At 42.5% G+C, this 15976-nt stretch overlaps 1 protein-coding gene across 1 annotated transcript in view; it reads right to left on the bottom strand.

The window, feature by feature from the left end:
• The window catches only part of LOC124618072 (tectonin beta-propeller repeat-containing protein), a 209603-nt gene that overhangs the window by 89174 nt on the left and 104453 nt on the right, over positions 1–15976 (bottom strand). The window contains exon 10 of the mRNA XM_047145316.1: positions 399–558. Coding sequence (XP_047001272.1) covers positions 399–558 — 160 coding nt within the window. The remainder of the gene's footprint in view (positions 1–398; positions 559–15976) is intronic.

Here is a 15976-nt window from a genome sequence, read left to right as displayed (position 1 = left end):
TAGTCCCATGACCATGGAGAACAGCAAGTGGAAGGGAAAGCGCTTGTCTACAACAGTGAACATGGATGAAACTGGCTGAGAATTAATAGTTATCAATTTAAGCAGCCTTAACTGAACATGTGAAACAACCGCAAATTTTCCGAAACACAATGATGTTGATTTTTATCACTAGTGTTATGCCCTTTGTGACTTTTAACATTTTTTGGTTAATTATAAATATCAGTAATTCCTTGTTGTAGTAGTAAACAGTAAACTCTGATGAAATCTTCTCAGGTTATCAACCAACAGTATTGTCTTGAGCATCAAGTCGACATCTTGCTCAGCTAATAATCTGAGCAGATTTGTTCAGCAAGATGTACTGAAAAAGCCTACTGTCTCACTCAGCAAGTATGATCTACCTTTGTTTGGTTCTTCTCAGGGGACATTATGGTGAATGTTCCAGACTCCAATGTTCCCAAATCTCCACCAATCCATTCCAGTTCTAGTACACAGTCTTCAAGTTGGTAGTTTGTCTCCTTCAACATGCATCTGGCATCTCCAGTTTTCACCCAAGATGATCTAAAATAACATCATAAATTTACAAAATTTAAGTATGAGATATAGCTTAGCAACAATTAATAGACTGAAGTTATGGTTCTTCTCTTTAGCACATATAACATCCACATGTAAGATCCTCTGTGTTTCTCAGAATTTTTGTGTTTCCCCTCCCCTATTTTTCCCAGCATCTTCTTCCTCCACCATCCACTATTCTTGTTGTTTTTCTCACCTTCCTCACCATCACATTCATCTACTTTTCTTTTAAAGAATGTAATAGTTATGAGCTGTTTCTTGTTTCTTTTCATGTTGCATGAATGAGCTGCTTGTTTCTAGTGGAGTGGTATTCTGAGGGTGATTCTACACTTAAAAACAAAATATTCACTGCACAAAAATGTACAACACTGAAAACAGAAAATGACTGGGGGAGTCCCTCAATTTAAGAATAAACTGCAAGTGTAACAATACAGCTGCTGATGCAAAACCTTGAGAAAAACTGAAACTAAGTAAAATAATCAAAGAAATTTATGTTACCACCATAAGCTAAGCTGCTATAAGTGAATAATACTTTACTGACAGCTAATTTTGATAGGAAATTTTCAAGTTGTGTAAGAACACTTTAAAATAAAAACATCTTAGGAGGATAGATTAAAACATGAAACATCAGATCCAAGTTAAGTTGTCCAAATCAAGAAAATTTACATCAAAGCCTGTAGTGCTGCCACTTGTTTTCCACATAACATAGTAATGAAGATCTGTCATAGTTGTACAATGTATATCAGTAGGTCTAACATTTGCATACTAGTCATAAATAAAGCATTATTCTTTAAAAAAAAAGTATATGGTGAAAAAATTAATTTCTATAAACACACTGCTAGGTAAAAATAAAGTTGTACACCCTTTGAGAGCTTTACAATTCACTCAAGATTTATTGTTGCAACAATGCATATGGATTAAATGAAATAATTACATTTACAGATCCATAGCAAATGCCTTTCTGGGGTACCAGACACCATGCTGAAACACTCATATTAGTATGTGGTGTAGCCTCCATGGGCAGCAACGCAGGTGTCAACTCTGGCATCCAGTTGATTGTACAATTGGTGAACACATCCTGGGATATGTTATGCCATGCCTGCTCGACCTGTTTATGTAGTTGTAACAGTTGTTGGTTGATGAGTCGCACTGATCACTACTCGTCCCATCATATTACAGACATGCCCCGTTGAAGACAAGTCTGGAGATTGTGCTGGCCAGAAAAGTTGTTGCATGTCTGCAGAGCATGTTGAGTTTCAAGGTCAGTGTGTGGGCAAGCACTATCCTGTGGGAACAACACATGACCCTCCTGTTGCAAGAGTGGCAAAAGCATGGGTCAAACAACATTTTGCACATACTGAGTGCTGGTTAGCATCCCCTCCAGAAACATCAAAGGTAAATTAAAGTTGTAACTTACTGCACCTCAGATCATAAAACATGGACTGGGGCAAATGCATGTCTTGGGAAAATGCACTCTAAATGACGTGGTCATCAGGTCTACGTCATACGCGAAAATGACAATGACTTGCATACAGGTAGGATCTGTTTTCATCTCTGAAGACCATAGTGCACCATTCCATCTTCCAAGTGATCATCTGACAGCACCAGTCAAGCCGCCCATGTCGATGCTGTGGCATTAGTGGAAGACAGACTAGAGGTGTGCATGCCCACAATCCCACTGCTGATAACCGATTTGCAACAGTTCATGTTGACACATCTGGGCTCAATGTGCTGTCATAGCTGTAAGCTCTGCCACTGCTGCTCTTACAATACTATGATCCTGGTAAGTGTCGGAGCTACATGGACATCCAGAACCTTGTCCATGGGTGGAAAATGTAACACGGCTACTGATACCAACATCATTGCAAAACTAACATAGCACATCCAACTTGTGTGGCAATTCTCCAAAAGGACCATCCCAGCACTCAGAAGGCCACAATTTGAGCCATTTCAGACTTGCTCAGTTGCTTCACATGTTTCCACAACACTGAGTCTTCTGATCATAAGCATTCCCTATTAAATGGTAGACACAAATGGTGCTCTGATAACTATTCCATTATGCTCTCTGTTGATGAACAACATTTAAACCATTATCAGTACATCTATTATCATCCAGGTTGTTTATGCCATCATTGGATCAAAATTGATGTTGTATTACCAGATGAACTAATTTTTCCCCGGCAATTTATATTAGAGATGTGGATAACATTAAACACAAAAAAGTTTTTAAATAAAACACCTTTATTCACTGACGGCATAAAAATGAAAGTGAAACTAAACATGCAGGAAATAACAGTGGTTCACTGGTCCATTTTCACTGAAAGCCTAGGTTTCCTAAATATGATGTGCACCCACTCTTATTTACTGATCTTTTTACAAGATGGTGATTTTTATATCTGGCATTTCAAGGGGAGCCAATATGTTTCTTAATTTATGGCAAATTTTGAACTTTATGTCCTGCAATATACGTTAATTACAACTCAATCACTCGAAAATGGCATAAAAGGCTGTAACCTAGATCATAATTAAATAAACAGCAACACAGTCAAATGGTGGTGTGTTCATTTAAAAACTGTTGTGTGACTGTTGCTTAGTAACATCAAAGACTGTCATACAACTGCTTTGAAGTGTTTGTAAGTGCAATGAAGGTGTAAACAATAAATATCATTGGAAAATAGCAACTAGTCTTCAAATGGAACATAGGATTTTACTGGCACTTTTTATTTGTACCCTGATAGCCATAGAAAATTCCTAGCCATGATTACGAAGAAGAAACAAATTCTCTAAATGTTAATAAATTATGAGACAGATTTACTGGCCAAGACTTACCTTCAGGCAATATCTAAATGTTAAAACATTATGAAAAATCTAGGATGGAATGTAACAATATACTGAAAAGGATAGTTGCTACTCACCATGTAATGGACATGCGAAATCACGGATAGGCACAAGAAGAGACTGTCAGTAAATGAGCTTTCGGCCAACAATGCCTTCATCAGATACACACACACACACACACACACACACACACACACACACACACACGTAACTCTCACACACATGACCACAGTCTCTGGAGCATGATGGGAGACACAACTGGGTGGTGGGAGTAAGAAGGCGGCTGGGTTGGGGAGGGGTAGGGATAGCAGGTTAGGGGTGGGGGGTGGTAAAGCATTGCTTGTGGGAGCATAAAGGGACAAGGCGGAGAAAGGGTATGACAAGGTAGGAGTGGGGGATGGTAAAGTGTTGCTTGTATGAGCAAACAGGGACAAGGCAGAGGGAGGGTAGGACAGCTAGGTGCAGTCAGGAGGTCAGATGGAGGGCAGGGGAGGGTTAGCAGAAAAATAGAGAGGTAAAAAGACTGTGCGTGCGTTGCTGGAATGGAGGACTGTGTGGTGCTGGAATGGGAACAGAGAAGGGGCTAGAGAGTAAGGACAAAGACTAACAAAGGTTGAGGCCAGGAGGGTTACAGGAAAGTAGGATATATTGCAGGGAGAGTTCCCACACCTGCTCAGTTCAGAAAAGTTGGTTTGGTGGGAAGGATCCAGATGGCACAGGCTGTGAATCAGTCACTGAAGTGAAGGATGTTGGGTTGAATGGCATACTCAGCAACGGGGTTGCTCCAGCTATTTCTTGGCCACAGTTTTGTCTGTGGCCATTCATGCTGACAGAAAGCTTGTTTGTCACGCCCACATAGAATGCAGCACACTGGTTGCAGCTTAGCTTGTATATCACATGATTGGTTTCACAGGCCTTTGATGGTATAGGTGATGCTTGTGACTAGACTGGAGTAGGTGGTGGTGGGAGGGATGTATTATACAGGTCTTGCATCTACATCTTTAACAGGGATATGAGCCATGAGGCAAGGGTTTGGGAGCCAGAGTTGTGTAGGGGTGAACAAGAACATTGTGTATGTTCGTTGGGCAGCAGAATCCCACCGTGGGAGGGGAGGGAGGGGTGGGAGGGATAGTGGGTGGGACGTTCCTCATTTCAGAGCACAATGAGAGCTAGTCCAAACCCTGATGGAGAATATGATTCAATTGCTCCAGTTCTGGATGGTGCGATGTCATGAGAGGAATGCTCCTCTGTGGCTGGACGGCAAGAATGGGAGGTGGTGGGTGACTGGAGAGACAAGGCACAGGAGATCTGGTTTCTTACAAGGTTGGGACAGTAATTACGGTCTTTGAAGGCCTCAGTGAGACCCTCATGTACACTCCTGGAAATTGAAATAAGAACACCGCGAATTCATTGTCCCAGGAAGGGGAAACTTTATTGACACATTCCTGGGGTCAGATACATCACATGATCACACTGACAGAACCACAGGCACATAGACACATGCGACAGAGCATGCACAATGTCGGCACTAGTACAGTGTATATCCAACTTTCGCAGCAATGCAGGCTGCTATTCTCCCATGGAGACGATCGTAGAGATGCTGGATGTAGTCCTGTGGAACGGCTTGCCATGCCATTTCCACCTGGCGCCTCAGTTGGACCAGCGTTCGTGCTGGATGTGCAGACCGCGTGAGACGACGCTTCATCCAGTCCCAAACATGCTCAATGGGGGACAGATCCGGAGATCTTGCTGGCCAGGGTAGTTGACTTACACCTTCTAGAGCACGTTGGGTGGCACGGGATACATGCGGACGTGCATTGTCCTGTTGGAACAGCAAGTTCCCTTGCCGGTCTAGGAATGGTAGAACGATGGGTTCGATGACGGTTTGGATGTACCGTGCACTATTCAGTGTCCCCTCGACGATCACCAGTGGTGTACGGCCAGTGTAGGAGATCGCTCCCCACACCATGATGCCAGGTGTTGGCCCTGTGTGCCTCGGTCGTATGCAGTCCTGATTGTGGCGCTCACCTGCACGGCGCCAAACACGCATACGACCATCATTGGCACCAAGGCAGAAGCGACTCTCATCGCTGAAGACGACACGTCTCCATTCGTCCCTCCATTCACGCCTGTCGCGACACCACTGGAGGCGGGCTGCACGATGTTGGGGCGTGAGCGGAAGACGGCCTAACGGTGTGCGGGATCGTAGCCCAGCTTCATGGAGACGGTTGCGAATGGTCCTCGCCGATACCCCAGGAGCAACAGTGTCCCTAATTTGCTGGGAAGTGGTGGTGCGGTCCCCTACGGCACTGCATAGGATCCTACGGTCTTGGCGTGCATCCGTGCCTCGCTGCGGTCCAGTCCCAGGTCGACGGGCACGTGCACCTTCCGCCGACCACTGGCGACAACATTGATGTACTGTGGAGACCTCACGCCCCACGCGTTGAGCAATTCGGCGGTACGTCCACCCGGCCTCCCGCATGCCCACTATACGCCCTCGCTCAAAGTCCGTCAACTGCACATACGGTTCACGTACACGCTGTCGCGGCATGCTACCAGTGTTAAAGACTGCGATGGAGCTCCGTATGCCACGGCAAACTGGCTGACACTGACGGCGGCGGTGCACAAATGCTGCGCAGCTAGCGCCATTCGACGGCCAACACCGCGGTTCCTGGTGTGTCCGCTGTGCCGTGCGTGTGATCATTGCTTGTACAGCCCTCTCGCAGTGTCCGGAGCAAGTATGGTGGGTCTGACACACCGGTGTCAATGTGTTCTTTTTTCCATTTCCAGGAGTGTATTTTGTGAGAGACCACTTGTCATTACAGATGTAATGGCCTTGGGTGACCAAGCTGTATGAAAGGTACTTCTTGATATGGAAAGGGTGACAGCTGTCAAAGTAGAAGTACTGCTGGTGGTTGGTAGATCTGATGTAGATGGAGGTACCGACGTAGCCATCTTTGACGTGGAGGTCAACACCAAGTAAGGTGGCTTGTTGGGTTGAGTAGGACCAGATGAAGCGAATGGGGGAGAAGGTGTTGAGGTTCTGGAGGAATGTGGACACCACCCTCTATCCAGAGCATGATGATGCCATCAATAAATCCGAACCAGGTGAGGGCTTTGGGATTCTGGGTGTTTAGGAAGGATTCCTCTAGATGGCCCATGAATAGGTTGGCATACGATGGTGCTATGCAAGTGCCCACAGTCCTAGACCAGATTTGTTTGTAAGTAATATGTTCAAAGGAAAAGTAACTGAAGGTGAGGATATGCTTGGTCATAGCAATTAGGAAGAAGGTTGTAGATCTGGAATCCATCTGGCCTTGGGAAAGCTAGTGTTCAATAGCATTAAGATTAGGAGGAAGGTTGTAGGTTTGGAATCCATTGGGTATTGGGAAAGATAGTGTTCAATAGAATTACGGCCATGGGCATTAGGGATGTTATTGTAAAGGGAGGCAGCATCAATATTGATGAGCAGGAACAGGAACTGTGGAGAGTCGGAGGAGGAAATGATTGGTATCTTTTATATAGAAGAGGAAGATGCAGATAATAGGCTGAAAGTGTTGGTTTACAAGAGCAGAGACTCACTCAGTGGGGGCAGAGTTTCCAGCCACAATGGGGAGTCCTGGGTGGTTGGGTTTATGGACTTCAGGAAGCATGTAGAAGGTAGGAGTGTGGGGAATGGTAGGGGTGAGGAGATAGATAGAACTTTGGGAGAGGTTATGGGATGGGCGTATGGATTAGAGGAGAGACTCGATATCCTGCTGCATTTCTGGAATGGGGTCACTGTGGCAGCGTTTGTAGGTGGATGAATCTGACAACTGGTGGAGTCCTTCCACAGTTCAAAATAACAGTGGTGGAGCCTTTGTTAGCAGGTAGGATTATAAGGTTAGGATCAGTTTTTAGGTGATGGATTGTGGCTTTTTCCATACATGTAAGGTTATTTTGCATGCTGAGGGTTTTCAGGAACGATGTTGACTCAAGGTTCATGGTTAAAAAAACTCTAGAAATTTAGACGGGGGTTATGTGGGGGCTGTGGGTGTGGATCACAGCTGGATGGAGGAGTGGACTCAGTCAGGCAGGGTTCAACATTGGTCTTTGATTGAGTCTGATTGGTAGGGTTGGTGGTGAAAAAGTGTTTCCACTGTAGAGACTGAGAAAAGGAGAGAAGATCTTTAACAAGTCCTGCATGATTGAATTTGGGAGTGGGGCAAAAGGAGAGGCCCCTCTCTCCTTTTCCTCTTACCCTCCCCCACCCTCCAACCAATCTCCCAGACTGTACCTAGCTGCCCTACTCTCTCTCTCTCTCTCTCTCTCTCTCTCTCTCTCTCTCTCTCATCCCTATATGCTCCCACAAGCAGCATTTTACTGTCCCCCTCCCCTACCCTGCGATCCCTCCCCTGCCCTGCCCCAGTCTCGTCCTTACCCACCACCCAGCTGCATCTCCCATCATACACTGTTGCTCACAGTGTGGCCTCTGCAGCCAGAGACTGTGGTCATATATAGTGGGTGCGTGTGGGTGTGTGTTCTGTCTCCGATGAGGGCCTTGTTGGTCAAAAGTTCATTTCTTGACAGCCTTTCTGTTGTGCCTATTGGCGACTTAGAATCTCTACTATATGGTGAGTAGCAACTATCCTTTTCATAATATTGTTAGTAAATTATGAGACAGATTTACTGCCTAATATTTACCTTTAGACAGTGAAATATGTAGTACTGCTAATAGTTAGATACACATAAACTTAAAAATTCCTAACTAATGGTTCCTTCCTTGGGGAGGAAAAAGGGATAGATTGGGGGAGGTTAAAATGAAGGACAGGTCACTGAACTCCCAGGGTTATAGAGGGTGATGGTGGACATGTTACTGAATTTGTGAAATCTGTTGCCTTCTGCAAGAGATTATGGCAGTCACAAACAAACACAGTAGTCTGGAGCTAGCATTTCTTACAGTGCTGTAATTGCTACCAATAAACTAACTGGACCAGAGCACACTGGTCACTTTGAAGCACTTTAGAACCAATACTAGCTGGCCACGAGACCCTCCACCTCCAGCATACATCATTGTAGCAAAGTGTTACGTATGTGCCAATCAGTTTTATGGAGTCAGTACAGTAAGACGGGTCAATGTGGAGGTACAACACAATGGCAGAAGGAGCTATTGTGAGTAGATGTGCCAATGACCACACCATAATGAAGCTGCCTAATTTGCTGGTGTAGCAATACCAACTGTCCAATGTGGTTATAAGGAATACTGTGCCATTAACTTCAATGGAACATGATGTAAAAACAGTGGTCTTAAGAAGATTCTAAGTGACAGGACTGAAAACGAGTGCTGTGCCTTGCCAATCATAATTGGTTTCAAACACAAAAGAAACTGCTGCTGTCAATCGATGTAGATCATTCTCATTCTGAGTGTACACTGCATACGGAAGTCCACGCAATGGGCATCTGGAGTTGGGTACCTTGCAAAATCCCATTTCTCAAAGCAGCACATAAAGCTTCCTGTCTTCACTGAGCCAAACAAACACAGAAACTGGGCTGCAGCTGTCTGGAGGTGTGTAGTGTGGTCTGATGAGTTACAATTGTGTCTCTTTTCAAATGATGCAATGTGATGACTGCACCAGTATCCCAAAGAGGGATTTTACCAGTAATGTACAAGGAGGGTACAGTTCAAGCCATAGGTGATTTTGTAATATTTTGAGGAGTTTTCATATCATAAATTGGGTCCCACTATTTCACACTCCCATGAGCATGAACCACGGTATTTATTTCAACATTCTAGGTGATCCAAAGTTGCCCTTTATTCCATATCTTCACGAAGAGTAGGCTCCAGACACACTCATCTTCCAGGTTGACAACAGCCTTATTCATTAGCCTGCAATATGTGCTCCTGGTTTTATGAACTCTCGGGCAACATGTAGTGCCCTGAATGGCCTGCTAAATCATCTAATCTTAATTCCACTCAAAATGTCTGGCACTATTTTGAAGAGTGGGTGAAACATAGCAATCAACATCCACACAATTTGGTGGCTCAGTGGGATCCAAATCATGTACAAGTGACTTCAGCTATATATGGCATGCCTGAGGATACTTGCGGACTCTCTTCTTCACCAAATTGAAGCCATTATCAAGACTAGAGGCACTGTTACATGGTTCCAACATGATGTAGTCAGGGCAAAGGGGAGGGGGAAAACATTCTTGTACAGTGTGCTTATGATGTTCACAGGACTGGGGCAAGTCTGCTTTGAGAGCTTTGAGGTAAGCATTAGAAAACAACACATATGAAGATTTTTATAACAAGAACGTATGACATATGATCTCACAAAATATCATGAGCAGTCATTATAATTGAACAAGTTTATAAAAATAGTACATTTTTCAGCAAAGTAAACCAGATCAAAGATGACAACCAAAAGAGGGATGACTCCACTACCCACAGGAAACACAGAAATAGAAAATTCAACACAATACTGTACTGTGTAGGATAATATTGAATCATTTAACAGAGTCATAGGTACTCTAGCTTCCAAAATAGCAGCAACAGAAGCAGCACATGTTCAAATATCACAGGAAGCAGCAAAACAGCAGAAACATATACTTCCCACGGTTCAATCTCTTACATCAAGTGTTGAAGTGGAACTACTTGAAGCTGAATTAGTACTGAATGCCCTCTCATCTAAGGATAATATTAGTGTGGCCTGAAGTTTACATGTTTATGGATTCAGGGCACTAAGAACTAGAAGTACAGGTTCAACACCCCTATAAACACTATCAGCTATCACCATAACTACAGCTACTCCAGAAAACTGCATAAAAGATTATAGTATAACCAAATCTTAAATAATGTTCCCATTGCAATTACAATACACATCAAGTGTGAATGATAGCAAAACATCCAACAAATCCAGAGATTTGCCATATTTAGTCAAGAGTGTAACAGATAACCCTAGCAAAAATGTGCTTTACATACTCAGAAAAATTAAGTAAACCCTTTGTGAGAAAGGTAACATTGTTTCTATGAAAACCTGTTGAGTAAATTTAGAAAACTGATATTCAAGAAAGACTGAACAATAATTCTACCATATGTCTCACATAAGGAAGATAAGACTAAGATAAAAATCATCAGGGCACATATGAAGTCATATCGATAGTAATTAGTTCCTTGCTTCATAAGTGAATGAAATGTAACTGTCAGTCTCCGATATTGGTACAATGTACTCATGACCAAGCACTATACAGTAGGTTGCAGATTGTAAATACGAGGTCTGTTCAAAAAATTCCGGAACTTTGTCCACAAAACTTTTCTGCATTTACCTTTTACTTTTAGTGCATAGCCTTCTCCACAATTGAGACACTGTTCCCAATGCAGTTTCTACTTCCGGAAGTCTTGGTATGCCTCTTGCTGGATCGCACGAAGTGCCATCTGTGAATTTTCTTCTATCTTGTTGTATTGCTGCAAATCTTCGTCCTCTCAATGGGGTTTTCAACTTTGGAAATAAAAAAAGAGTCCGCAGGGGGCAGGTCTGGAGAGAACACAGGATGAGGCAGCACAATGATTTCGTTTTTTGTGCAATAGTCATACACTAACAGGGATGATTGTGTAAGTGTGTAATTGTGATACAAGAACCATGAATTGTCTCACCACATTTCAGGCCATTTCCTTCTCGCTGATGTCGTAACCTGTCCCGACAGTGCATCGATTAACAGTTTGTCCCTGTGGCACGAATTCAGGATGGACTAATCCTTCAAAGTCAAAGAAAACTATCAGCATGGCTTTGGCATTTGACCTGACCTGATAAGCTTTTTTTGGTCTTGGAGAACCTTTCCCGACCCATTGTGAAGATGGTCACGACATCATAACCATAGGCCCATGTGTCATCACCAGTTATGATTCTCTTAAGGAACATTTTGTTCTCATCTGCATGATCCACAAGCTCTTCACAGATTGTGAGGCAAAGGTCTTTCTGGTCTGGGCTCATGAACCATGGGATGAATTTGGCGGCAACACAATGCGTTCCAAGATGCTGTGTCAACATTTCACGAAATGATCTAACTGAAATATTGCACTCTTCTGCAATCTCTCAGTCAGTCAGTCAGTCTTCTATTAGTATGCACAATTTAATTGACATTTCTGCCATTCGGCCATTTTTAAACCATGTGAACCATTTGTAACACCAATTATGGCTTAAGCACTCACCACCATAGGATTCCTGCTTCATTTTATGTGTGTCTGTAAAGATTTTCTTGAGTTTCACGAAAAAGTTAATGCTGACTTATTGCTCCTCTAACTCAGCCATCTTGAAATTCACAGACTATACAACACAACATTCTACTCAATACAGCAATGTACAATTACTAATAGGCATACAACAATGAAACTTCAGGCAGTTATACATTAAACATAGGCATGTGAACGGATGATGACCGCATTTTGCTCCAACACACTATTGGCACTAAATTATGAATGTTCCAGAATTTTTTGAATGGACCTCATAAGTAGATGTAATTAACCTCACTTCACTTGATACATTATATTTGTATTAATGACCTTGCAGACCGTATGAATAGTAACCTCAAACTTGTTGCAAAGGATGCAGTTATCTATAATGAAGTACTGTGTGAAAGAAGCTGCACAAATATTGAGTCACATCTTGGTAAGATTTCAAAGTGGTGCAAAGCCTGGCAAATTGCTTTAAATGTTCAGAAACGTAAAATAGTGCAATTCACAAAATGTAAAAAAAAAAAAAAAATATCCCATGACAATAATATCAATGAGTCACTGTTGTATTCGGCCAACTTGTACAAATACTTGGATGTAACACTTTACAGGGAAATGAAATGGAATTATCACATAGTACCGGTAGGCTCAGTTGGGGGTATATCAGGTGATAGGCATCAGTTTGCTGGTAGAGTACTGGGCAAGTGCAATCAGCCTACAAAGGAAATTGCTTACAAATCACTTGTGTGACTCATTCTAGAATATCACTCAATTGTGTGGGGCCCTCACTAAATAGGACTAACAGGTGATATTGAACATACACAGAGAAGGGCAGCATGAATAGTCACAGGTTCGAAGATACACAAAAATTATCCAGAGAAAGCCTACTAACAAAGTTTCAAGAACTGGCTTTAAATGATTGACACTCTGAATACATTACACATTGCTTACATAGGGATCATGAGAACAATATCAGAATAATTATAGCATGCACAGAGGGCTTTCAGTCATTCATGAACAGAACAAGAAGAAACCCTAATGACTGGTAAACTGGGACATATCCCCTGCTATGCATTTCACAGAAGTTTACACACACACACAGAGAGAGAGAGAGAGAGAGAGAGAGAGAGAGAGAGAGAGAGAGAGAGAGAGATCTTGCCTCCTTGACTCTCTTGATATAGTTATTGTACCCTTCTTTTCTTTTCCTTGCCTGATGATGTGTCACTACAAGGTTAGCACATTAAACTGATTTGGCAATGTTAGTGGTAGAGTTTCATCTAATGTCCCTCCTGTTCTCTCAACCCTCCCCCCTCCCTCCCTCCCTGTGGGAACTGTTTTGAAATCTTTTCATATTGTGTAACTGGCGGGATGTGGGTACCTGTCTGGTATTAACCTAGTTGGGTGTGGGAAACCACATCCAGGTTGTTTGGCACACAAAATGTTGTAATTAATCAAGTGGGCAGACACTATCCTGGGCCGCTATGCCTCCCTGAATCCAAAAAGGAATCCAAAAAATGACATGTTTACGCATTTGGCTACCAGGGCAAATCTGCACATTTTGAAGAATACTCTCTGCAATATATAAAGATAGACTTACACTACGTTGAGTGACACACTATAGCTGAAAATATTGCAGAACAACTATAAATCACTGTGGTTGTGTGATCTAATCTAGAAAATGGGATTAATTTTGACACTTTGAAAAAACTGAATGCTTTAGTAACAGAAATGTTATGTGAAGTTTCGCATAATATCAATCTGAAATGTTGTAGTTGCAGTGTACTATTCAGTAAAGACAGGAGGCTGGTGCCAAGAGTCAACTAGAACGCCCCCCCCCCCCCCCCCCAACACACACACACAATTTCTCAACATAATGTGGTTGACTTCAACATCTGTTTAATAACCTGTGCTATCTGCACCCTACTCCTCAACACCAGCATTCACAACCTGAACAGAAAGAAACTCTCCCTGCAACATATCCTCCATCCCTACAACCCCACTGCCCCCCGTCTTCAACCTCCATCAGTCCATATCTTGAAAGTGACCTCACTTGCTCCTGCTCCGAACAAATTTCAGCCCTCCCCCCTCCCCCTCAAGATCAACCTCATATTCTCCTTTCCACTTTCTTTCACCACTGCTCCTTTACCTGTCCTCACCTGTTACTCCATTTCCCTTACATTGGCTACTTCATCTTCCACTGTGGTCTACCTTTTTCTCAATGTTTCTCCTAGAAGTCCATCTACTTATCCCATGCATACACCTAACATGTCTCACTCTAGCACAATCTTTTTTAATACTCCAAATGTCTACTTCCTTCATCTCTCAATCTCATCACTTTTCCATTTTCTGACCACCCAACCCAACCAAGGTTGCTTCTCCGTCCAATCAAACTGCAACATCAGTGCGTGCGTGTGTGTGTGTGTGTGTGTGTGTGTGTGTGTGTGTGTGTGTGTGTGGTCAAGCGTGCATGCAGAGATGGGTGCATGTTGTAGTCAAGAACTTCAGAGGGAGCACTAGGAAACATTAATGGGCTGTAACAGGGGAAAGGAATGCAATAGAAGATGAATGAGTAGCATTGAGAGATGAAATAGGGAAGAACGCACAAAATCACACAGATAAAAAGACAAGGCATAGGACAAATCCCTGGATAACACAGGGGATATTGAATATAAATGATGAAAGGAAAAAATATAAAAAATGCAGCAACTGAATGAGGTGAAAGGGAAGGGAATAAAGCTGTCTAAAAAATGAGACTGACAAAAGCTACATGGCTAAGCAGGAATGATTAGAGGAAAAATGCAAGGCTGTAGAGGCATGTAGGGGAATGATGTATGTCAACTATATGAAAATTAAAGAGACATGTGGAGAAAACAAAAGCAACTGTATGAATATCAAGAACTCAGGTGGCAAGCCAGTACTAAGCAAGGATGGTAAAACTGTAAGGTGGAAGGTTCGAATATAGGTCCATGTAAGGGACAGAAATTGAAGACAATATTATACAAAGAGAAAGGGAAGTAGGTGAAGGAGAGATGGAAGACACGAGACTGAAAGAAAAATTTAACACGACACTTGACAGAACCAAGCTGAAACAAGCCCCCCAGAGCAAATTACATTCCCTCAGAATTATTGAGATTATTGGGAGAGCCAGCTGTGACAAAATTATTCCACCTGGTATGCAAGATATGTGAGACAGGAAAAATTTCAGGTGGAATATAACAATTCCAACTAAAAAGAAGGCATGGTCACAAAATATTGACATGAATTATACACAGAAGAATTGAAAAAAATGGTGGAAGCTGACCTAATGGGAGATCAGTTTAGGTTCTGAAGAAATGTAGCAAAACACAAGGCAATACTGAACCTGAGACTTATCCTAGAAGATAGGTTAAAGAATAGCAAACCTACTTTCATAGCATTTGTAGATTTAGACAAAGCTTTTCTCAATGGCAACTGGCCTACAAACTTTGATGTTTTGAAGTTAACAAGGACAAAATACAGGGAATGAAAGGTTATTTCCAACTTGTACAGAAACCAGACTGCAGTTATAAGAGTTGAAGGATATGAAAGGGAAGTCTAAATTGAGAGGGGAGTGAGACATGGTTGTAGCCTATTACCCAATGTTTTTCAATCCATACACTGTGCAAGATGTGAAGGAAATCGAGAAGAAATTTGGGTGGGGAATTAGTTTCGGGAAAAGAAATAAAACTTTGAGATTTTCTGATGACATTTTAATTCTGTCAGAGGATGCAAAAGATTTGGAAAAATATTTGAACAGAATGGAGAGAGTCTTGAAAAGAGATTACAAGATAAACATGAACAAAAGTACAACATGGTAATGGAATGAAGTCACACTAATTCAGGCAATGCTAGGGGAATTAGACTGAAGTAGTAGATCAGTTTTGCTATTTGATCAGAAAATATTTGATGATGGCTGAAGTAGGGAGGATATAAAATGCAGACCTGCAAAACTAAAAAAAGCATTTCTGAAAAAGATAAATTTATTAACATCTAATATCAGTTTAACAATATTATGAGAAGGAAAGTTGCTACTCAGCATATAGCGGAGATGCTGATTGCTCAATAAAAAGACTTTCACAATTAAAGCTTTCGGCCACTGGCCTTCATCAACAATACACACACACACACACACACACACACACACACACACAACTGCAGTCTGAGGCAACTTAAAACACGCTGCGAGCAGCAGCACCACCACATGATGGGAGTGGTGACTCGGTGGAGGGAAGGAGGAGGCATGGGCAGGAAGGGGGAGGGATAGTACGGTGGGGGCGGCGGACACTGAAGTACTGCAGGTTAGATGGATGGCAGGAGAGAGGTGGGGAGGGGAGAGGTAGC

This window comes from Schistocerca americana, chromosome 1 (assembly GCF_021461395.2).
Source record: "Schistocerca americana isolate TAMUIC-IGC-003095 chromosome 1, iqSchAmer2.1, whole genome shotgun sequence".
NCBI classification, from domain to species: Eukaryota; Metazoa; Arthropoda; class Insecta; order Orthoptera; family Acrididae; genus Schistocerca; species Schistocerca americana.
This window is presented reverse-complemented; position numbering and strand designations above follow the sequence as displayed.